General features: G+C 44.8%; 1 protein-coding gene and 1 long non-coding RNA gene across 7 annotated transcripts in view; one reads left to right on the top strand and one right to left on the bottom strand.

Moving 5' to 3' along the window:
* ARHGEF7 (Rho guanine nucleotide exchange factor 7) overlaps positions 1-25,376 on the top strand; it is a 129,162-nt gene that overhangs the window by 13,336 nt on the left and 90,450 nt on the right. For 4 of the 6 annotated variants that reach the window (XM_079138295.1, XM_079138289.1, XM_079138291.1 and 1 more), the window contains exon 2: positions 16,044-16,130. In XM_079138295.1, the coding sequence (XP_078994421.1) occupies positions 16,044-16,130 (87 nt within the window). Of the gene's footprint in view, positions 1-15,909; positions 15,964-16,043; positions 16,131-25,376 lie in introns of those variants that run through there. The other 2 variants (XM_079138294.1, XM_079138292.1) reach the window with 2 other exon arrangements.
* LOC306660149 lies at positions 279-15,888 on the bottom strand. Its single transcript, XR_013763572.1, has 2 exons — positions 15,653-15,888; positions 279-1,423 (listed from the first exon to the last, which is right to left on the bottom strand). It is a non-coding gene; the product is annotated as an uncharacterized lncRNA (long non-coding RNA).

The raw sequence follows: 25,376 nt of genomic DNA on the forward strand, positions 1-25,376 counted from the left end.
TTTGTGTGGAGTTGAGAGCCTGCAGGACACCTGGACTAGATCATGCCCGGGGAATCAGAAGCTGGAGGAGTGGCGAGACTCTTCATGGGCAGTTGTGATGCTACCATGTGAGGCCAGACCCAGTTAGGGAAACTTGGAAATGGATAACCTGGCAGTACCCATGGTCCCAGGAGACTTAGGAGGGTGGCCACGGGAGAGGTGCTATGCAGGAGGCAGGGAGGAAGGTGACCGGTGGGCCACTGTGGTGGTGGATGCTTTCAGGGAGGAAGACTAGCACATGTAGGTCAAGTTAACCCTGTATGACACTGCTGGAGAGAACATGCCTCTGATGTTCAGCAGTTCTGTGCACAGAGCTAAGCAGAACTTGAGCAAAGTTAAGGCAACAAAGACAGACATGACATGAAGGCAGATGCTAAACCTCTGCACCCCATTCCAGTCACCTAGGGATGTCACAGGCCCAATGAAGAGCTGGTGTTACCAGCAAAGGCAGCCTTGAGATCCCTTAAGAGTAACCTAGGCAACCATCATCATCATGAGCCAATGTCAGAGGCGTGAGCTATAGCAGAGCCAGCGGGAGACTCGTACAGTACCTCCAAAATTAGTTCTTTTTAAGTTAGTTAAGAGCAAGTGAAGCTTGAGGGCTTATCTAGGTTTTCCTTGGTAACACTTTGAGAGGCTGATGGGAGGGCGTTTCTGGGAGCCACTAAGGGATGTTGAGGGAAAGTGTGGCAGGCACATCTTGTTAGGGAGCCCTTGGGCTGAAAATGTTGGCTGGACTGGCTTTCCTGCTGCTCTGGACAGAGGCAGCATGGCATATTAAAATGTTAGCAAGCCAGGCATGGTAGTGCACACCTGTAATCCCAGTAACGCAGGAGGCTGATACAAGAGGATACCAAGTTTGAGGCCAGCTTGGGCAATTGGTGAGACCCTGTCTCAAAATGAAATTAAAAAACAGAACTGGGGATGTGGCTCAGAGATCGAGTGCTCCTGGGCTGAATGCCCAGTACCATAGCAAACAGAAAAACAAAAGTAAGTGATATTAGTGTACGTGTGTTTCACTTGTCAAGTCGTGGGGCCTTTCCATCTTGTTCACCTGGGGTAGGTGGTCTAGTGACCCTCCAGTTCATCTGCAGATTCAGAGCTGGTCTCCACACTCAGAGCTGCTCGTACAGAAGGCCTAAGCTGTTGGAGAAGCTGTCTCCTTCTGAGGTCTGAGGGACTGCTGATGCTGAAGGTCCAGGGAACCACAACTGAGAACCATAACCCAGCCTGGTGTGAGGCCCCTGGCAGGACTGTGCCCAGGCCCAGCTGTTCCCAGGGGATCTTCTACAGGTGGCTCTCACATCCATGTGTTTTCTGGCCAGGGCCTTCTCCGTTCAGGCAGCACATCACCAAGGTCTGCTTCCCTGTGGGTCTGCAGTATCTAAACATAGAGCAGAAAGACTGGAGAAAAAGTCCCACATCAGTTGGGAGAGGACTTGGAATTTATCTGAAAAGTTGGCATTCCCGTCTGCACAGAAGTTTTATTCTTAAACAGAAGAGCAACATGATCTTTGTTGTGAAACCAAGCTCAGGAGTTTTGGCCAAGGTCTGGTGAAACGAGGCTTAGCTAGAGGTGTCAAGACACCCGTGAAGCACTTGCATCAGGGTTGGGAGCAGCTGTGACTTAACCAGACGCGAATCACTACAAATTCCCTAGGAATAAAGCAGACCCTGAGCTAGGTATAGTTAGTTATCTTCAGGAAAATGTGGATTAACCCTGTGACTGGGCTATGGAGTGAGGGAGCAGCCTCAGGGAGAAACCTCAGAGAATAGCGCCTGGAGAGTAACCTTAGGGAGCAGCCCTCAGAGAGGAGTCCTAAGGAGCAGCCCCAGGGAAGAACCCTGGGGAGGAGTCCCAGGGAGCAGCCTGGGCAGCCAGTTCATACCATGCCAGCTACCATTGCTCCTTAAGGACACATTTCATTTCGTGGTGTTGAGCTGGCTGCCACTCCTGACACTGCCTCTAAGAGATGGGGAGTTTGTCCTTCCACCAGGCTACCATGGTTCCCTGAAGTCTGAAATTGCCATTGGGATCGCTGTCCTTCCATTCAACCCCAAGACTTGCAGTGGAAGTCACTCCAATTGATGCTTTCCATTCAGTTGTCAATTGAGAATCCATGTTTAAATCATATTTGGAGAAAGCATTTGATACTTTTGACAATTTCTTGCCCCAAGTCTGGTCACAGAAGAAAACACTGGATCCGGCATGGGAAGAATGGAGTGGTGGACATGGGAGCTCCAGGTGGAGGTTGTGGAGGCCCTGTGAGCAGCGTTCCCCCAGGGGTGGCGCTGGGGCTGAGCACACAGCGGGCCAAGCAGGCACCATGGGTGGCTTTGAGGGGGATGCTGATGAAAATGTAGACCCTCTCAGCAAAGAAACGACCATAAAGAAGAACCCAGTGGAAGTTACAGAACTGAAGGACAGAGTCACTGAAGTGACACTCACTGGATGGGTCAGAGACAAGAGTGGAGAGGACAGAAGACAGAATCAGCCAACTAAGGAAACAGCATGAATGTGCTCAGCACCGATGGAGAACTTAGGCCCAAGAAACACGAGGAAAGCAGCAAGTTGCTGAGCTGAGCCCTCCCCTGAAGTGACACTGGCAGGACACTTGTCAGCAATGGCATGTGTGCACTGTCAGCAGTTGCCCTTGCTCACCCCTCCCCCTCCTCCTTTTTCTGTGTCTGTTTCTCCCTCTTTCTCTTGCCTATTTCTTTCTTTGTCTGTCTCTCCCTAGCACTGTCTGAGTTTCTCCCTGTTTCTCATCTCTGAAATAGCAGCGTCACATGAGTCCTAGAGCCCCCTTGTGAAACTTAGGAAACAAATATAATGGTGCCTTATAAACAGGCAGATGTTAGGGATGGCTGCATGAAATGTGAATGACAGGAGTTGGACCAGGCTCGAGGGGGCAGGCCAGCTGGTTGAGGAGACCCAGCTGGGAGCCAGAGATTTTCCTTAGTGATAGAGATGAGAGGTAACCAGAGCTCCCCTGGGCAGCACTCGCTGGACTGGTGTTCTGATGCACACACAGAAAGCTGAGCCCTGGTCCTGTATGTGGGCAGTCCTGGGAGAGCTGGGCAGCAGGTGGGCAGCTGGCCTCAAGCAGGGTGGTATGACAGGGTGAATGTATGTCATTCTGGGTCACGGTCTAAAAGTAAATCAAGTCTTTACTTTCTCTGTTGTTTTTCTTCTAGTGATTGTATCTCCAAGTCTCAGGATAGCTGTCTCACATCTTCCGTTCTCAGAGCAGTTTAGTCACATGCTCTGCTTTTTGGTCAACAACAGACTGCACACATGACAGTGGTCCCGTAGGTGATGTCACCCTGCAGCATGGTGGTTGTCTCAGTTGGTGCAGCACTCTGATGTGCAGTGACAGGACCACTGTGTGACACGCCTCTCAGCCATACCCCGTGACTGCACGTCACATTTTGCTTCTTCACTTTCGGTAGGTTTGATCGAATGACTTACAGTACTTAAGAGTGCCTAGGCACATGTCCTGGATTCACTGACCCACTGAACAGACACCTGTCAGGTGCCAGATGTGCCATCAAGAGATGCGTGTTCAGAGCAGTCCTGCCTGGAGCACAGCTCTGGCGTGGGGAGGAATCTGTACACACAGCACTTGTGCATACTGTACAGCATCTTCTCCAGAGGCAAGTGCTGTGGAGGCAAGCACCATGGGTAGGGGCATGTAGCCACTAGGGCGGCATTGCAGCTGTGGGTCAGGTCATTGGGCCGGGGTGCCTGAGATGTGTCATTTAAACAGAGACTTGATGATGATCATAGCAAGGGGAGGAGGGTGCTTCAGCAGAGGGGATCGCTAGTGCAAAGGTCCTGAGATAGGAGTCACTAGCAAGTCCAGGAACAGCAGAACCACTGTGAGTGGCAGTAGCTGGTATAGTCAGGGAGGTGGCAAGGGAGTGGGCCACTGTGAGGGCTTTTGATTATTAATATTAGACTTTTAAAAAGTCCTACTTTTGGTTTCTAGAAGTGTTGAGCAGAAAGAGTTCCATATTCCCTCCCTCTGTCCACCAGCTCTCCTAATGGTTAACATCTGGTGTGAGTGATACACCTGTTAGAACTGGTGAATAAAACTCATTATTAGCATCTAGTTTTCTGCTACAACAGTGCCATGGACTGGTGAGATGACAAACGTTGAAATTTATTTGGCTCAGGGTGGGGGAGGCTTGGAAGTCCAAGATCAAGGGGCCACATTCAGTAAGGGCCTTCATGCTGTACCATAACATGGCAGGACAAATAAGCACTCGAGAGAGAGGACAAATCAGGCCGAAGTGACTGGATCCCAGTCCTGCGATGATGACACGAACCCTTGCTGAAGGCAGAGCATGGCCACACACCTGCCTGACGGTCCTGCCTCAACACTGCAGTGGCAGTGGAGTCTCAGCATGCGTGTCCGAGTGGGCCTTCAGGCGACAGTGATGACCCACAGTCCCTCCTCCTACTGTGGTTCGCTCAGTCTTGTACATTCTTTGGATGCTGACAATACAGTGATACAGGCCACTTTATAGTATTGCATAGCAGCACAGTGTCAGTGCCCTAAATCCTCTTCCCCATCCATCACCCTCCCTCCTTTCAGCCCTGGGCAACTACTGATCTGTCTTTTCCAGCATGTTCTATAGTTGGGATCATACAGCATATCATTTTTTCCCACGAGTTTCTTTCCCTATGCATTTAAACTTCCTCTGTCTTCTCATGGTTTGATGGTACATTTCTTTTTTATCACTGAATAACCTTTGTTTGACATACCATTATTTGTTTATCCATTCGCATTCTGGTGAATTCCAAGTATTAGAGATTATGAATAAGGCTGTAAAGACATCTACTTACAGATTTTTGTGTGGACATAAATTTGTTTTTTCTTTTTAAACTCATTTGGGTAAATACCAAGGTGCATACTTGCAGGCTTGTGTGATAGACTATGTTCAGCTTATACGAAATGACCACATTGCCTTTCAAAGTGAATGTACCATTTTGTATTTATACTTGTGAATTCCTGTCGTTCCACATCCTCACCAGTATCTGGTGTTGTCCGCATTCTAGATTTTGTTCATTTAAATAGGTGCACAGTGATACTTGCTTTAGTTTGCATTTCCCTGATGATGTATAATGTGGAGCATCTTTTCATATGTTTACTTGCGTTGTGGTTTGGTCAAGTGTCCCTCAAAGGCCCATGTGTTGAAGGGTTGGTCCCCAGCCTGTGGTGCTGCTGAGCGGTGGTAGAAGCTTTAAGAGGTGGGGGACCTTAGTAGGAGGAAGTCAAGTCACTGGGGGCATGTCCTTGAAGCGGGTACTGGGACCCTGGCCCCTTCTGCCACATGGTTCTGTCTTGTCACAGGCCCCAAAGTAATAAGAGTCAAATGACCATGAACTGAAACCTCTCAACCATGAACCAAAACGAACCCTTCCTCTTGATAAACTGATTTATTTCTGGCATTTGTTCAGTAGCGAATGCTAACACACTGGCATCTATGAATCCTCTTTGTTGTCTCTTAAGGTCTTTTTTTTTTTTTTTGGTGGTACTGGGGATTGAACCCAGGACTGCTGTACCACAGAACCATAATCCAAATCTTTTCATTTTTTGAGACAGGGTCTTGCTACCTGCTGAGGCTGGCCTTGAACTTATGATCCTCCTGATTCAGCCTCCCAAGTTGCTGGCATTACAAGTGTGCACTGCTATGCCTGGCTTCTTTTGCCTATTAAATTTTTTTCCCTATAGTTCAGTTTAAGAATCCTTTGTATATTTAGGATGCGAGTCTTTGGCTGTGTGTTTTGCAGATGCCCTCTCCCAGTCTGTGTTTCTCTTCTCATTCTCTCAGGCTTGACTTTTTCTCTGCATGCAAATGTGTGGCGCTTTTAAGGGTTTGGGGAGAGGAGTGATGTGACAGGCAAACTGTAAATAAGCAGTGCGATACCTCAGTTGTACTAACACGAACAGATTTCTTCGTGTATACTGGCAGCCTTATCTTCAGCTAACGACTGTCAGTTTGTCTAAGTGGTTTTTAAAACTTGATTTCCCCAAGTATGACTGCTGCACATCTTCTTGACAACCATGCTCTAGTTACTCAGAGCACATTCTGCTGATAGAGTTTTGGGTGGCAATTAAGTTTCCCATCAGCTTTTGGCCACTTCTTGATAATATGAAAGTCCCATTGGCTCTAAATTCTTTCCTGCAGGTTTTTTTTTTAACTGCCTGCAAGTGTCCTAGGCTAGTGCTGCTTCTCACCCTCCTCCTGGCTCCTGGCTCTCCTCACTGTGGCAGGGCTCACCTGCTGTTTATAGAGATGTGCTCAGTCCTGAATGTCCTCTGCTGTCCCTTAGTCAAGTTTCTTCCAGGTGAAGGGCTCCCCCTTTTGCTTCGCTGGCTCCTCTCCTCAATGTGCTGTGCTCTCTGCATTCCTTCAGTGATCTCTCAAACACACACAGACCAAAATGGGACTCTTCCCAGGTGGTCATGTCCAGTCTTCTCTAATATAGCTCTGAGGCTTCTCCTTGCCAGAAGTGCAGCTTCTTGGGCAGTTTAAAAAGCAGAGACAGATTCTTCAGCTGGAAGGGACTGGAACAAAGGCTGTGCACAGCCTGGAATGTCCAGCAACAGCTGGTGTTGCTGTGTGTGGAGGAGTGTTGGGGAGGGTCCTCAGAAGTGAATCTGAGTAGCCGAGGCAAACCAAATAGGAAATGGTGGGGCAGCCATCAGCAGCCTTCAGACATCTGAGAACAAAATGTAAATGTGGATCGCCATCAGGGACTGCTGGAGGAGGGATGTTCCCATGTCCCATGATGTGTCCCAGTCCAAGGTGGGATGCTGGGTTGTTGGTGAGCAGATGGCAGATATGTGAGTTGTGCCTGGTCAGCCTGGGTGCGTGTGTTCATGGTGGGCCTTCCTGCACCTCTCCGGGAGGGTCCTCACACTGTTGCCACCAGCACACACAGCAAGGACCTACTCTTCCATCAGAGGCCATAGGCCATTTCCACAGTATCCTTCAAAAGTGGGTCTTTAGAAGTGCAGCAGATGGGATCAGCAGGAGACAAAAATCAATGTTAAGGGATGAGAAGCAAAGTAGAGTGGAGCATGGGCAGCAAGGAATCCGTGGCTCAGATTCACAAAATGCCCTGCTGTAATGCTTGGGCCGTTTTCAGTAAGTCACAAGCATGAGGATGGATGCAGAAGGGTGATGTGCATAATGAACAGATAAAACTTTGAAGACAAGATTTATTTGAGTTCTTATGAATTTGTACTGTTCTCAGTGTTCCTGAACCAGGATCTTCCACTGAGGGAACACGACCAACTTCTGCCAGGCTTTCCAGCTGTGCTACTGCCCGGTGTCTGCATCACCAAGGGGCTGACCTCCAGCCATGGCAGCACCTCTACCCTTTCCAGGTTGCTTTCACTTGACTGCTAACGTGTAGCTGCCCGAGTTTATCTAGCATTATTGGGAGAACAAAATACAGCATGTGGAGAGATTTATTTGAGGTTATGTGAGGGATGCTTTATCCTTAAACATTTCTTATTCATTTTTGGCACTGGCATGAATTTGGGACAGTTGCCATCAACCCTGAAGGACTTCACATGCTTTTGGAATCTGTGGGAACCAGGCCTCAGGGGACACGTGAGTTAATTTAAGCAAAGCAGCCCTGGTTGTCTCCTCCATGTGTCATGTCTCTGGTGTATCTGAATTTAGGCTGGGAAGTAGAGACTGTACATTTGTATGTTACCCTTCGTAAATTTGACCAGTTTCAAACTAGTGGAAAACTTTGTTTCTCTTTATGTGACTAGCCTTCCATCTAGGAGCTGGGGTTGGGGGTATGTTGAAGAAAGCAAGCAAAAGAAAATATACATTATTAAAAGTTTTAAGTGTCGTTCAGTAAACTACTGGTTTAGTAGGCTATATGCTTTTGAGAAGTAGTTCACTTATCTGATATTTAGCAACCAGATCTTTGAACTTTCTGCTTGTTGCTTCATTTCTTTTCCAATGGATTTGGAGACCATCCAGTGGATGGATGGCCACATGAGCTCCTTTCACCTATGTCCCTTCACGCCACACCATGGCCTGTGGCATAGTGTGCACCGAGCACTGTGAAGAAAAGGAGACTGTGGGAGCCTAACTAGGAGAGAGCAGCGGCTACCCTGTGGTTAAATATTAGACGAGCCATTAAATGCTAAGCAGACTTCTAAAGGTGGATTTAGGATTTAAAGTCCAGCACTGCCTTTTGGCCTAGAGTGGTGCTCTGCCCTGCAGGAGCTCTGGTGCGCTCATGTGGGCCCTTGGAGGACTGTTTTGTACCAAGGCTTTTTGACTGGAGGGAAAGAATGCTAGATGGGGAGTTGTCATTGCCATCTTTCCTCAACACTTGCATGTGGCACGATTCCATCCCTCTGGGGGTCGCCTCTGTTGACAGCGTCTGGCATATGCTTGCAGGTAACAGAACACTACATACGTTCTAAACAAAAGATACTGTGCACACTGGTGCCTGCGTTCCTTTCCCCCACTTAATGTAACCTGGCGATTGTACAGTCATTGGTTCATTTTGTGGAAGTGCTATAGTCCATTTAATCTGCTTTCTAAATTGTTTCCCATCTTTGGAATTACATGCTGCTCTATTTTCAGCTGCCACCAGGAAGCTCTTCAGGTTAGAGTCTCAGGAGAAAACAGATGGCCCACAAACCAGGCTGGAGAGAGTTTAATGAGACCATGTATGAAGTGAGGGCAGGGACAAGCAGAGCCGCTAAGAGAGGTGGTAGCACCCTGGAGGCCACCACGCCCCTAAGCGTACAGGGGTCCTGGTGGGGAAAAGCAGACTAGTGGAGCTAGGGAAAGCTGTAGCCGCAGGAGCAGCTCCCTAGTGGGAGCTGTGATTAGTAGAGACACATGGCTGGCTCTCTGGGGTGGAGGTCCTGATGTGCAGTGTTTGCTGATTTCAAGCTGCAAGGTGATGTTATTGAATGCAGAGTTGGGGTGAGACACAGCCAGCTCTGTGGAGGTACATCAGCAAACCATGGCCAGTGCCACTCAGCAGGAGGTGCCTCACTTCCTAGCCATGGCCTCCTAATGGCTGAACTCTGTGATAAGTGACTTTGGTGATCCATGTTAGTTAGGTTATTTGGTTGAGTATTTAATATGAGATGCCTGTGGGTTGCCACTAGGGAGCAGAGGTCTAATGGGGAGCTAAGCTGTGCACAAATAGGTCTTGCCATGCGATGAGTGCCACAGCCAGGAAGCAGGTGCTCAAAAGCAGTGATCCTCTCCAGCTGGTTGATGAGGCTGTTGATGACAAAGACCTGGGGACCTTTGTTCTGTGGTCAGAAAGTTGTTACTCTCCTAGTGGGAGAAACACTGCTTTCTTACTTTAAGTCTACACGTACCACTAGTTCTCTAAGTCTGGTCTTGGTGTCATTGGCACCTCCCATGAACTTGGTAGAAGTTCAAATTCTTGGGTTCCACCTAGAGCTGTTACTCCAGTTGATTCTGATGTTATTCCACACCAGTGGTTCTTGAATCCCACTGGAGACTGGAAGCAGGCAGGGAATTTCATACATAAGACTGTGCAGTGACAGCCACTGGGAACCAGAGCTGGTGGAGAGTTAGATGGAGCTCTGGCAGTTTCATCCTCTTCATTTTGGTTGCTAAGGCAGCACCGGGTCTGCTTACTCATTTACCTTGCTGATGCTTCCTGTCCTCCTGTCTCAAGCAATTTGTCCTCAAACTCTTTGCCTGGTACTGGTGATTGAGTCCAGGGATGCTTCCCACTGAGCCACATACCTAGCCCTTTTTGAGATACTGTCTTACTAAGTTGCTTAGGGCCTTACTAAGTTGCTGAGACCTTGAACTTGTGGTCCTCCTGTCTTAGCCTCCTGAGATGCTGGGATTAGAGGTATATGCCATTGTGCTTGGCTTTCACTCTTTAAACGCTTTCCAAGTCAGACTGGATGAAGGCAGCTGCCTTAATTGGCACTCAGCAATGGCTGCTGGTGGAGTTGACCATCCCTGGTCTGGTGCAGCTGTTGAATACAGGAGGCAGCTGCGGGAGATTCTAGAATTTGATCCTAGCATTACTTTGAGATTATCTCGTGGCCAATTTTCACATCAGACACACCCTTCCTCAAATATTAAGCAAAACATTGTATTTCTAGGGGAAACTGCAGTTGTTTGGAAACCTGCCTTGGCCTGATTAGTTTTTAATGGAAAAACCTGGAGTTTATTATCATGGAGAATTTGGGACAGAACTTCTGGGAAGCAAATTGGATGGAGTTGATGGTCACTTGAGTCCTAGAGGGTACATGGAGGACAGCCCTCCCTTTCAGTTGTGAAGACTTTGTTGATTGTGTGAATGCTCTTAGGTGGCATTTTGTGGATGCGTTTCCATCATTTTTGAGTAAATAATTGCTGGAACTTAGGGTTTAACTTGGCAAGAAACTGCCAGTTCTTCAGGTATAACATTTATGCTTTCTCTCAAGTTGCTTTTCAGTCTTGCCAACATTTGCTATTGTCTACATTTTCTACATGCCCCATTCTGGTGGGTGTACAGTGTTGGCTGCGATTTTAATTTGCACTTCTGGGATGACTAATTATGTAGAATACTTCCTCATGTGCTCACTGATCTGATTCTTTAGTGAAGGAGAGGTTTTTACCTGTCTTGTTCATAATACTCCACTGTTTTTCAATGTAGTTTCACTCCTGATTTCAGGTGCCCTTGAAAACACCATGGACTTGTCACACGTTTCATTTTTTTTTGGATAGCTATGTTGCCCAGGCTAGTCTTCAACTCATTAGCTCAAGTGATCTAACCTAGCTTCCTCAGTAGCTGAGATCAAGATGCACACCACTGTGCCCAGCTTAAAACTGTCACATTTGAGTATGCAGTTTCACTTGCTTCTTTACCCACCAGGTCTGAGGTCACCTTTTGTGCTGGTTAGGCCTCTGGCCCCACCCGTCAATGGTGTTTCCGTGGTTCCAAGTGTGCATGTATTCTTGCCTTACTGAGTCCAGAGACCTTGTGTCACTGCTTTGCATTCGTAGTGCTTATAACATGATCTGCCGTGGAGTCAATAAACTGCTAAGGCTCAATAAACATTGCTGATCGTTTGGTAATCCATCTGATTTTCCCAACAACTCCATGAGAAAGGCTGTTAGCCTTATTTCTTAAGATGGAAAATAGGTATTATAAAACTCTAGATTATACTTAGATTTCTTTGGGTATTTTTTTAAGAGCATGGACCCAGAGGAGTCAAATGACTCGTCCTGGGTGACATGTTATAGAGCCAGGCACTACTTACTTGCTGTGTTCTGACTCTTTGAGACTAGTTTTCCAGACACATCTCTTCTTTGAAGTAGTAAGTTGTGTGCACCGAGGTTTGCATATAGGAAGACTCCAACAGCTTCTGGGTACTAGTTTCCAGGGAGTCCACTTCCGGACTGCTGGCCTGCATGCGCACACACGCAGCTGGCTGTCCTGCCTCCTCTTCATGACAGCCCTTCCCTCACTCCCCACAGAAAGGCCCACCTTTCACCCACTGACTGTCCTCTTATGGTGTGCTGCTACAAGATGGAGACCTCAAGGTCATGTAACAAAGGGACAGCTAGACATACCCAGGGTTGTGAGGTGTCAGGAACAGTTTTTCAATTCTGGGGTTTACACTAAGTTTTCACAGAAACTGAAGGAGACTAGTGAAGTTATTAACTGATGATTCAAAACATTTATGATAGGTCACATCTGAACTCTGGCTATGCGATTCAGAAAGCTTCAGCTTTATTTTTAGGTGTTGGGGAATGAACTCACATTCTAAGAAGCATGTGCTCTGTGGGGGTGGTGTGCTCGCCAATGAGCTACACCCCAGCTCCTAATTCAGAAAGCTTTAATGAATTAAGTTACATCACAAAACTACTTTCACATCTATGTGCTTATCTTTGTGAACAAAATTTCTCATGTGTATTAAAAAACCCTCAGGAAAGCACTGATGGATCACATCTCATTCTAGCAGAAAATAATTGTCCATAGGCAAATGAGTTCGTTAAAAGAGGAAGCCCCATATTTTTCATTAAGATATACATTTCCAAATTAAGTTTTGCTTTTTTATATTTAATAATTATCAAAAACTATAGTATACTATTATCATTTGTGTACTCACGATAGTTAAGTCAGAAGAAAAATCTTAACAGTGAGGTCCTTATGGCTTAAAAATCTTAAGCGTAGAATAAATTCTTGTTATTTTTGGTAGATCTGTTCCATAAACTATCTCAATTACTGAATTTTCCATGGCTGAGACAGTGTTTCTAGGGGAGATACAGGATTAGGTTCCTGCTAGAGTCTGGTGACAATACTTTGTCAATCAATTAATACATGACCGTGTTTTATATGTTTTGTTTAAAGATGACTAATATATATTACAAATAGCTGAATAGAGAATCTCTTTATAATAAAACACGATTTCAATTATGGCATATATAATATGCTGTGCCATGACTGCACTGGTTGAACTCTTTCACTGAGTCATACATACACACAGTACACATACAGAATACTCATAAAGACAGTAAACGCAGTACTGTGAACACATACTTTATAATATAGGAATGCAAATAAAGTTCTGAAAAAAGCATCAAGCAAAAGTGAGGCATTTGAAATCGTATAAAAATGTTAACACCTTACTGTAGGTGGTACTGCAGGATGTGTGGCTTAACCTGAAGACCTGGACTTGCCTGTGAAGACCAAATGGTAGACTGGTGGAACTTACTCTGAAGAAAGGAAGTGTCGGTGAGGTGGCATGTTGTGGTCCAGTTCTGTCTTTTGCAGCTTTCCCTCAGATTGGCTAGAAAAACTGCTTCAGCTTTGTCTGCCTGGCTTTTCTCCTCAGATCTTTAAGTGTTTCCGAATAAGGGACGAATGCAGTGGAGGTGAGGCGCTTAAACGTGAGGCTGCGTTCAAGCACAGGGTCACACTCTTCCATGTCACTGAAAAGTCTTTCCAGGGCAGAATTCCATTCTGATATTTTGGCTGCTGAAAGAGGAATGATTCTTGGAGTCACAGGATGACTGTCATCACTGTCTTGACTTTCATTGCTGACTCTGATGCCATTTTTTGCCATCTCATCCAGATCTTTGTTGGTGGGTTCTACTGCCTTCTCTGCCAAAATTTCCTCCACATCTTCTTCCCTCATGTCACTGAAACCTTCTCCACTTATTTGTTGTGCAGTATGCATTATGGTTTTGACAGTATTCTTTATATTTTCTGTAACACCTTCGAAGCCTTCAAAAGTTTTCACAGAGTCTGGCCAAACATTTTCCCAGCAGTTATTGATAATAGCCTGTTTGATGTTATCCCAAGCTATGCCAACATAATCAATAACATTGCGGATAGTCACTGATTTCCAGTAATCTATCATGGTAGCTTCTTCATTGGCAGCAAGAGTTTCACAAGCTTTACTGTACAGCTCTCTCATATAGTGCGCCTTGAAAGCTTTTATTATGCCTTGACTGAGGGGCTGGATGAGAGATGTAGTATTTGGGGGCAGGAAAAGAACTTCCACATTGGGGTGAGCATTTTCTAGTTCTTCATGGCAGTGAACTGGGGCATTATCCAAAATTAATAAAACCCTAAAGGCAAGGTTTTTGCTCTGGAGATAGCGTTCAACTTCTGGGACGAAGCAATTGTGGAACCAATCCCAGAATATTTCAGATGCCATCCATGCTTTTCTGTTCCATCTCCAGTGGACTGGCATACAGTTCAAGTTCTTCCCTTTAAGTGCACGTGGGCTTTGGACTTTGTACACCATTAGGGGCTTGCACTTAAAGTCACCCTTAGCATTGGTGCATAGCAGCAAGGTTGCATGATTTCTGAGTATTTTAGAACCAGGACCCTGGGAAGCTGTTTGCATCACATAAGTTCGTTTGCCAACATTCTTGTAAAACAAGCCAGTCTCATCAGCATTGAAAACTTGCTCTTCAACGTAACCCTTTTCATGTATAATACTTGACAGATATTTTTTAAATTCTTCTGCAGCTTCCTGGTGTGCAGAACCACTCTTGACTGCAAGTTTAAAGTTTTTCATGCTGTATCGTCTTTTGAAACGTGCAAGCCAGCCTGCACTAGCTGAGAACGGTTTAACATGTTCTTGACCCTGGGTTACATGACTATAGATTTCTTTGGCTTTCAGCCTCACAACAATGCTGTCCACTATACTTTTTTTGTTGGTCATCATCTCATGAATCCACAAATTTAGTTGCCTTTCCATCTTCTCCATGGCTGCATCACGCACTACAGATGTTACTTTAGCACTTTCTGGTGCAGCCTCACGCACAGACCTGCGAATCTCTTCTTCCTTTTTCTGGATGTACCGTATTGTTGACTCATTAACATTGAACTCCCGGCCAACAGCACTATAACTCAGGCCTGAACGAAGCTTATCTAGCACACGTATTTTTTCTGTAAGACACATCACAACCTTCTTACGCTTAGGAATGCTAGACAGCACTTTAGCACTACGCTTGGAGGCCATTTAAAACAGCAAAATCACCAACTAAAAGTACAAAAATCGAAAAACATCGTTCCTAGATTGTGTAAAGGACATCATTTAAAGTTTGAGAACTAACAAGAAAGTGGATCATGGCCTTCTTCAGGTCCTACTGGGAATGTACACACAAAGTAATTAGTTTCTCACTGCTCTGTACTTGTCAATAAATGTGAATGTGCCATGAGTATTTATTTTGGAGTTACATATGTATGGTCTCTTGCAAAAAAAGATGCTGTGATCAGTAAGGCTTAAGCATAAAAATAGATTAGCATACAATTCTGTGGGATGAATAGATTGGGAATGACTTACAGGAGAAAATAATGTTTGCCTTTTAAAGGAGAGTTTTCTCAGACATTTCTTAAGATGGAGAATGGGAATCATATCTCTATTGTACTTAGATTCCATTGGGTATTTTTGTTTTTTAAAGATGTAACAATTTTAAAATGGCATTGTCAGAGTCAGAAATTACATCCTTTCCAAATATTTAGAATGACAAGAAAATTCAGATATCAATTACATATGTGTATAATCTTGGAAAATGCTTCCAGGGTGGAGAGGGGCACAATGGATGAGGCAGCGGCTTTGGTTTTGCTGTTCTACTCTTCTGAAAAAAATAACTCTGTTCAGCGTGGAGGGAAACACGTTAGCCCTTTCTCCTGAGGACTTTCCAAGCCTCACTTGATCTCTTATGGCATCCTATGAATACCCCGGTCATAACCTGATTTTAAGCGACCCAGACACTCTGCAATGCATCCACAGTACTCCTGAGACCAGCCCGATGGACGCTGAGCCCTCCCCATAGGACGGAAGGCCCAAACGCCTTCAGTGCCCTCGATGATGTGCGAGTGTAAACGGCAAGGCTCGATTCGGACGCGGTTCAGGACGGAAAGGTTCTCATTTACAAATGATCCTTAGTTTAAAAGCGACAGGCTGCTGTGGCGTCTCGGGCTCCCCTGGCCGTTCCTGGTTTGCGGGCTTTCGGCGGGGTCGGCGCCGGCTGCTCGGGCTAATCGTCCGTGAAGCACGCGGCCTGTATTCGGGAAAAGAAAACACTGCACTTTAACCCCACACGCGTCATTTACCTTGCTGGTCATTTCAGATCATGCAGAATAGAAACCGCACTCTCCTGAGCCAGGCGAGGACGCACGGGGTCGGGGACGCTCGGGCCGCCGCGGCCGTCCTCCCGGCCCTCCGCGCGGGCGGCGTCCGCTGGTCGACGCGCCGGGGCCGGCCGGGCGCGGGGCGTGCTGGCCGGGGAGCCGGCGAGGGGCGCGGCGGGGCGAGCGGGGACCCGCGCCGGCCGGGGCGCGGTCTGACGGCGTCACTTCCGGCGCTGCCCACTTCCGGGCGAGGCCGGGACCGAGATTGGTGCCGCCCGCAGGAAGGAAAGAGGGTGAGCGCAGCGGCGGCCGGGAGGCTCGGGGCCGCGCGGCCCGCCGCCGCCGCGCTCAGCGCCCGCGCTGTGTGTTGCAGGTCTACCCGGAGCCGCGGAGCGAGAGCGAGTGCCTGAGCAACATCCGCGAGTTCCTGCGCGCCTGCGCGGCCTCCCTGCGCCTGGAGGTGAGCGCGGCGGGGCGGCGGGGCGGCGGGCGGGGCGCGCCCGGGGAGGCGGGGTCCTGAGGGTCCCGGGGCCGGGGGGGGGGGCGGGGGCGGGGTCCGGGGGCGAGGGGGCTCGAGGGCTGGAGGTGGGGGTCGTGAGGGTCGGGAGTATGGGGGGCCGCGAGGATCGGGATGGCGTCGCGAGGGCCCCAGGTGGGCGCGGGGCGATCGGCGATGGGTCCGTCAGGGTGCGGGTGGGCGCGGGAGGTCGAGGTTGGGTCGCGGGGTCGGGGCCGGGCCTGAGGGGCGGGTGGGGGATCGTGCAGTCGTACACCTGGACGGAAGCCAGAGGTCAGGGTCCGGCGACGGGGTTGGGGGGTCGAGGGTCTGCGATGGGGTCGTGAGGGTAGGGACCCAGGGGTGCGCCCGAGGGCCGCGGGGCGCGGCGCGGGCCGGCGACGGGTGCAGGAGGCTCGGTTCGCCGCCGCCTCTGGCCTGCGGAGCTGGGCGAAGTGGCCCGGGATGCTGCCAGTAGCGGCCAGCTTTGCCCTCCGTCCTGCGGGCGACGCGTTTGTCGCCCTGTTCTGCGTTTAGGGTTCTCTGGACCCACATCCGCGTGTGGCTTGGTCCTCAGCAGGCGACCTGGCAAGACGGGGCTGAAATGAAGTGGGCCAAAAACCCTCCTGGCTCGCTCCTTCTGCCTTTTCTCCCTCAGGCCAGAAATTCAGTGGTTTTACTGGATTCCTGACATTTTATATTTAAATTAGACAACTCTCACAAACCTGAGTTTGGGTTTCAAGACGTGCATGAAGTTCTGTCACTGCATTAAACCTGGTCTTTTCCGTTTTTGAGTAGCAGCTCTCTGGGAATCCTTTCATCTTGGTTTACCATTTGTCTTATTTCTTATTCTGAGGATAGTGCGTAAGATTCAGAAATCTAGCTTTGTTTTCCTGGGAGCATCAGGTTGATACAATTGTTGTCAGTTTTGCTACTTCTCATGCTTAGAACTGAGGCAGGTTAACCCAAGCTCCTAGATATCAGCACATGTACAAAAACATCTGATGACTCAGTAGATGTTTTTCTGTCCTGAAAGTCTCTAATAGTAGGTTTCTTGGGGGAAAATGTAGAAGCCATCACATTTATGAGGGAAGATTATGTGGAAGGCTTATTTGAAATTAGACACATAGGAATTTATGGAGATTAAAGTACTACTGTTTTTATTAATGTTGTAAAAAATGTATTTTACCTTTGATATGGGCGAGGAAATATTACAAATAAGTGAAAGGTCTTAGGGGAGATCTCAAAAATCCCTATGACTCTTTAAAAGGGAGAGAGACTGTTTGAATAGATCTTCCCATTGTATCTTCCTTGTCATTTTATGGTTAAATTTCCTTATTGGGTTATGATAGCATGCTTTGTAAGTAGCAGTTTTTACTTTAGTTTGACCTTTGCTGTAGCGTTTCATTATCCTCTTCAAACTACTATTTTGTGTGTGTTACCATATTTTAAAACTCACGTTGCTTGTTGAGATTAGGATAACTGCAGTGTGAGACTTAAAAGGAAGTTGAATGTTAAACTCACATTTCCAAAGTTTGCTGTTGATATTTTATGTGGCACCTATTTTTTATGTTACAAATGTATATAAAGGGGCTGTAGAAGAGTGTGTTCACTGACATGTCTCAGTCACCTAGGGCAGTGTTTGGCACAGAATATGCTTTTGATAGGTATTTGATATTGATCAAATAAGCTTGAAGTTGATAGCAAGTAGGCTTCTTTTTAAGTGAGAAAATGAATTGATTTGTTTTGTCTCTTTCAATTTAAAATTCAGCAGAGGCAATACTAGCATTATTTCAAACTCAATACATCACACTTAAAACTCCTAATTACCTACAAGATAATAAAAACAAAAATAGTAAAAAGCACATGAAAAATTGTTTAGTCGCTGTGATGTTTAGGAAGTTCCCAAGGAAGGAACTTATGGTCTAGCTCCAACTTGGACTTCCCACCTCTGCGTAGATAGACCTGTGCCTGGGAGGTCCTGCCTCCCAAAAAGAGCGGTACTAGCCAGGAGGGATGGGCTCTGCATCGTGACATGTGTTCTAGCATTTACAAGTTACATTTCCACCAAATTTTGAAAGGTGAGAGACAGAAAACATACACAAAATAAAATATTTTTTTTGTCCTAATTAATCCTAGGTCTTTGTTCAGGAATTGTTTCCATCTGAATTGTATTTGTAATGGACATTTTTTGTATATATATTTTCTAGTTTATTGCAAACTTAAACTCTCCTAGAAATTTCTTGAAAAGAGGAACTGAAAGTGGTGGTTGCCAGATCAGTTTCTTTAATGTGTAGACATCTTAGCTGGAAAATATTAGAGGTCCTCCAAAAAATTGTTCTGCTTATGAAAGGAATTTTATGATTTAATTTCAGAGGAATATTGTGCAGTTTGCATTTATTGTTAAACTTTGAGAAGTAGTGTATATTTTAAGCTGGAAAATTTTTGCATTTGGATTTTTTTTTTTAAATTTTAAAATTGAGCAGTTCTGCGCTGGAAAGCAGTGTGTACAACTTAGTTGACCTCATCATTTTCTTATAACTTTTCCTTTGCTACTTTGCTTGTTTTTTTTTTTGAAACTTTTTTTTTAGTCTTAGGACAGAAAAACTGGGCGTAGCAATGCCAGTTTCATTCCATTTGTATTTAAAAAAACAACCAAAATGAGGATGATGAGTTTAGAGTTTATGAAGTGGCTTAGGCCAGCCAAAACAAATCATAGATCATTTTTTCATGTCCAAAGAAGTGTGGAGTAGAATCAGTTTTCTAAGGTTTTGCTGCATTACTTCCTGGACTCTGACCCGTGTTGCAGCTGTGAGGCCGCGTGAGCACTCAAATGATCGCACATTACTGTTGCCATCCGCAGCAACATTTGTTTTCGAGGGAAAGCAAAGCTGTTCATTCCCAGTCCGCCTCCGAGAATCAGCATGGCGGGTAAACTGAGGAACCTCGCAGGAGTCTCTGGCCAGAGCGGTTTAAGGGCGAGGGATGGTAGGAAGAAGGGTCGGTCAAAGACCCGAATGACTAAGGTCACAAAAGACACGACAGTGAAGGAAACCACTGCACGATCATATGTTCAAACTCTAGCAGAAATAAGCCCAGGGTTCATAGAGGAAAGGCTGCTCAAGGTACCACAATGGGAAAGAGAACAAAGTGAGGAATAATTGAGTGGTAGTGACTTAGAGCCTCTCTGAAAGCGGAGCCTCTCTTCCTCTATAAACTAGCGAACAAGCAAGCAAGCAAAAAAGCAGCCCAGAAAAAGATAATAGAAGTAGTTCATTCCCAGTCCACCTCCGATAAATTCCCGCAGGATTGTTGCTGCCGGCGGCAACACATTACCTGCTACAATTATCTCATTTCATTGTTCCATAGTTAAGCATCTGAAAACTATTGAGGCAGGTGAACTGTCAGAAGCAGAGGCTGCCTTCCCAGGGAAAGCTGAGTTTGGTTAAAACATCTTAAGTGTAGCATGTTTGCCTGCTTTTCATTTCAAGACCCAAAGTTAAGAATATAAGATTCCATTTGATTATATGGTGCATTAAGATATTCCCAAAATAATAGCATAATTTCAGGGACATTATCAGCAAAGTATTATGTAATATAATATAGCTATGAATTTTGGTTGTTGAAGAAAAATGTCTACTTTTCTATTTAGTTATATTCACACATTTAGTGATAGTATGATAGTTTTTTAGTTTTAATTTTCAAAAGTTGAAAGGAAAGATGGATGTTAGCATTGTTTTAAATGTAGGTATTTAATTAAGTTTATTGAATATTCAAGCTGCTCTGAAGTCCAAATTGTAGTTCTAAAGTGAGAGCTGAACTTGACTTGTGCTGTCACCCCACCCCTCCAGTTTTCCTGGCTCTATTCTCTGCCCAGCTGGGATCAGCCATCCTTGAAGGCAAGAGGTGTTTGGTTGACTCAACAAGGGGCCTCTTGGCAGAGAATGCTTTTCTGCTAAAGAACTGATTATGGATTAACATACAATGTTGCCATCATTGCTTTGGAAAGGAAAGTACTCAGGTAAAATTTAGGGTTGTCAAGAAGAAATACAGGGAATCTGTCCAATGCAAGCAAGCAGAACTCTCCTTTTTTGAGGGATTTTTCTGCTAGTTTTAGGATTTTTTTTTTTTTTTAATCTATTTAACTGATCTTACAGAAAACTGGAAGTAATTCAGTCACAGGGGGTTAGAAGAAATCTGTTCTTTTCTCACCCTTACTCTTGGGAAATTTTTGTTTTAGTTTTTTTGATCTCAGATCAGTAGGAAATGTAAACCAGCTGTTCATGTAAAGTTTGCTTCACAATCTAGTTTCTTACTGTTAAAAAATGCAAATACTTTATTTTTTAATGTTGTATATGGTTAAATGTATTTATGAGTATAATGTGGTGTTATACATGAATACATGTGGAATAATTAAATAAAACTAATCATATATTCATTGTCTTATATATCTCTTTGTGGTGAGAAGGTTTAAAGTTTCTTTTAGCAATTCTGACATATAGTAGTACAACTTTATTAACTGTAGTCACCATACTGTGTAGTTGTAGGTCACTAGAACTTATTCCTCCTAACTGAAACTTTGTACCCTTTGACCAGCATCTTCCCTTTCCCTTCCAGCCTCTACCAGCCCTTGGTAACTACCATTCTTCTCCATTCTTCTCCTTTGAGTTCAACTTTTTTGTATATTCCCTTTTTTTTTAAGTTGTTGATGGACCCTTATTTTATTTATTTATATGTGGTGCTAAGAATTGAACCCAGTGCTTTACATATGCTAGGCAAGTGCTCCACCACTGAGCTATAACCCCAGCCCTTAGATTTCACATGCAAGTGAGATCATGCTTTGTCTTTCTGTGCCTGGCTTATTTGCTTAGTATGATGTCCTCTGGGTTTATCTGTGTAGTTGCCAATGCCAGAATTTCCTCCTTTTTGAGACTGGATGGTATTGTATTGTGTATGTGTACCATATTTTCTCCTTCATCCATTGATGCACATTTAGGTTATTTCTCTGTCTTTTGTAAATTGATGTAGCAGCGTACGTGTGAGTGCAGGTGTCTCCTCAACATATTGATTTCATTTCCTTTGAATACATACCCAGTAGTAGGATTGCTGGATCATATGGTGATTTTATTTTTAGGCTTTTGAGGAATTCATGCTGATTTTCGTAATGGTTGTTCTAGTTTGTATTCCCATCAACTGAGCGAAAATATTCCCTTTTTTTCACATCTTCACATCCTCACAGCATTTATCTTTTGTCTTTTTGACAATAGACATTCTAACAAACAGGTAAGAGGTTTTACTTTGCATTTCCCTGATGATCAATGATATTGAACACTTTTTCATATATTTGTTTGCCATTTGTATATATTTTTAGAAACGTCTATTTGGGTGTTTCACTCATTTTTGGTTGGGTTTTCTGGTTATTGAATTGTTTCAATGTTTAGTTACTTACATTTTGGATCTTAGCCCTTTGCAAATACTATTTTCTACCCTCGTGGTTGTCTCTTCACTCTGTTGATTGTTTCCTTTATTGTAGAGAAGCTTTTTTTTAAAAAACCTGCCTCCAGGTTTGTTCTTTTTGCTCAAGATTGCTTTAGCTGTTCGAGTTCTTGTATGGTTTTTATGTATTTTAGGATTTTTTTCTATTTCTGTGAGGAATGCCATTGGGATTTCGATAGGGGTCTCACTGGATCTTGAGGTGCTTTGGGCAGCGTGGACATTTTGATATTTCTCTACCACACGACATAGTGTGTCTGTTCACTTACTTATGTGTTTTCAGTTTTATCACTTTAGTTTTCAGTATACAGACTTCTCACCGTGGTCACGTTTACTGATGATTTTTTTGATGTTATAGTAAATGAGACTGTTAATTTGTTTTTCAGATAGTTTGTTATTACTATGTAGATGTTGATTTTGTATTCTGTGATTTTACTTTATTCTTTTTGGTGGGGTCCTTAGGATTTCCTGTGTGTGAGAGCTTGCCATCAGCAAACAGGTGTTCTTTCTTTCCTACTTCTTGGATGCTTCCCCCCCACCTTGGCTAATTGCTCTTCTGTATGTACTGTATGTACATTGTCCCCAGTATGATGTTGAATAGAAATGGTGTGGGTGGGCATCCTCGTCTTGTTCCTGATTGTAGAGGGAAAACTTCCTCTTTTATTTCCCTAAATAGTATGGAGTTTGATGAGAAATTAGGGTTCCCCCCGCATTTCCAGTGATATAAGGTAATCTCTTATGTGAGGTGGCCCTGTTTAGAATTATGTGTATGTTGATAATTAAAGTTGGTATTTTTTCCTGTAGAGTTAAATTTACTGATACACATAGGCAGGCTCTGTGATTCTGACTGCTCTTCAGCATGTTCTGTTTAGAAGCCCTTGTTTGCCTCCTGTAACGAGGAGAACTCGTCCCAGACTGTTCTGCAGCGTTAGGTGAGTGAGAGATGCCGTGTGGAGCCAGCCCTTTCTTGTAACAGCTAGCTGTCCAGGTTCCCTTTGGGCCATGGTTAGGTTAGCAGTGAACGCCTTTGTGTTTTAACTGTGACACTTCTAAGGCTCTTTCTCACACTCCTCCTGCAGTACTGTGAGCCACCACACCCTGTTCTGTGGGCGAGGAAGCAGAGCTGACACATTGGTCCTGAGTATTAACTGCTCCTGTGAACCACTGCTGGGCTGATGCTGGAACCCCTCTCCCGAGGCGGAGAGCTGTTTGGTAGCACTTGAATTCAGGTTTTTCCCTCTCCTACAGGGGTGGACTCCTTCATGTCGTAGATCTAAATCTTTGCCAACTCTGATGTTTTGCTTATTTTTACCAAGTTTGCATCTTTTAGCTAGAAATCATTACCTCCTTAAACCTCTTCACCTTTGTCACCATCTACAGCATTTGGCAGCTTCTCAGTAATTTTTTGTAGGAAACTAAAATTGGTCGCTTCACAAGAATTGTGAGGCAGGCTCGTGGTGCTGCGGCTCCTGAATGGTAGCTCAGCGCCCTCGAAGCTGGTGTTGGGTCTTCAGCAAACTCCAGGGACTTTCAGGGTCATTGTGTGCCTTTAGTAGTTGCCCATGAATACCAGGGTCAGTCTCGACAGGGGCAGGCAGTGTAGTGCAGTGCCCCTGAGCTCCTTCACAGGTTGCTCCTCTGCCCTGCCACTCACTACCTGTGCCACCTGCGAAATGAGGAAATAATACCTGCCCTTTGTGTTTGCTGTAAGGATAAGTAAACTAATATAAAGCTCCTTGAACAGCGCTTTTCAGGTTTGAGATGCTAAATAGAAATTAGCTATTATTGTAACCACTGTCATTCTTTTTTGTTTGAACCACATTGTGTATTTTGTTTTTAAGTTTTTACCTAGTAATTCATAATATAGAAAGTACAGAAAGTAGAGAAATGTAAGGAAAAAATGAAAAATTATGTAATGCTACCCTCAGGGGATAATCAATATTAAAATTAGTAGTTATTGTTTAGTCTTCTTTCCCATTGCACATATGTAAATGTACTTTTAAAATACTGATGACATCATAGTATACGTAATGTTTTGTAACGTTTTAACCTGATAGTGTGGCTGTTTTGGCATGTTGAATATTTTTCTCTTAATTTTAATGCTGCCTCTTGGTTAATAATCTCTAATTTTGAATGTTGAGGTAGTTTTTTCACTGTTGTGAACAGTGAGGTATGATGGACATTTCTGTACCAAAACCTTTGTCTTTGATTATCTTTTTAGGGTAGATTTCTTGATAGGACACCTCAGGGTCAAAGGTGGAAATTCTTATTGGCTTTGGACACCTGCTACCATAGTGTCTGGAGAAATTTTGTTTCACTTTGCTTTGCCACTAGCAATATATGAGAATGTTCTTTCTGAGGTTGCCATTTGCCTGCCTATCCCTGTCTCTCAGTAGTGGAACCTCTTGCTTTGCTTTGTATGCCCATTTCTGGGTACGTGGTAACCCGAAGTTGTTGTGTTCTCTGCATTGGGTGTAGTGGAGGAGGATGTGAAAGAAAAGCTGTTAGAATAGGAATTAAGAGTTGAAATTTGCAGTGCTTCCTTCCAGCTTGTCACAAGTTCCTGGGTGAGGGACTGGCAGGATGGCTCTGGACTGCCCTGCACAAGTGGAGCCTTGGCTGGAAGTGCAGCTTGGGGCTGTTTGCCCAGTGAGAGGGCTGGTTTTCCTTTGTGCTGGTGATGATTTTTTTCATTTCTGCCTTTATAGCTGAAGAGTTGGGAAGGAGTACAGGTGGCTGACCAGCTGTGTGATGAGCTGGAGGGATTGAGTGAGACTGAGGTTTTGCATAAGGAATGACGCTGCACTGAAACTTAGTCAAAACTTGATGCAGAATTAATTGACATACAGACAGAAGTGAGTCTGCTTTCTCTTCTAGAATTGAGATGCCCCACCCAGGTGTTATCTTCATCCCGGATTCAGTCAAGTGTGTGATTAAGTCATTGACTGCAGCTTTACTTTGAAGGTTGAGGAAGCACCTCCGGTATGTTTGAGGCCACACACCATTCTTTCTTTAAGCTGGGCTCATTCTGTGCTGTTATCTTGGTAGACTTAATTAGGAATGTATTAGCTGATTTATTGAATAAACTCTTAAGTGAGTTTGTTCACGCCCATGCCAGAACTTCAGTTAAGGAAGTTGAGTTAAATTACATGTTGAGTGTCGTCTTGAAGATTTGAGTAGCTGCTCTCTGAACACTTTGTAGGTACTAAAAAGTAAAACCAATTTCTACTTAGATACTATAATCACGTTTTAATTTTACCAGGCAGTAGCGTCCAGGGCTGCTTTCTGTGTTCTCTATTGGTATCTTGCCAAGCTTGTGCAGGGCGAGCATATATTATCAGCTCTGTATCCACTCTCTTTTGTGTAGGTGACTAGACTTTTCCCTTCATTTCAGATCTCTGGGATGTCTAATTGTCTAGATCAGTACTATTCAATAGAAATATGTGGGTCAAACACATGCTTTTATATTTTCTTGTAGCTGTGTTAAAAAGGAACTTGAAGCTGTTTTTAATACTTCATTCTGTTCTAAGCCAGTGTATCCATAAAATTTTTATTTCAGTATGTAATTATGTAAACATGATAATGAGAGATTTTGCTTTCTTTTATTATATCAAGTTGTTAAGATCTGATGTGTGTTTGTTACAGTCACAACACCTCTCCCTTTGAATTAGCCACGTTGCAGGTGCTCAACAGCCCTAGTGGTGAGAGAACCCAGTA

The sequence above is a fragment of the Sciurus vulgaris genome (assembly GCF_902686455.1).
Source record: "Sciurus vulgaris genome assembly, chromosome: 4".
NCBI lineage: Eukaryota > Metazoa > Chordata > Mammalia > Rodentia > Sciuridae > Sciurus > Sciurus vulgaris.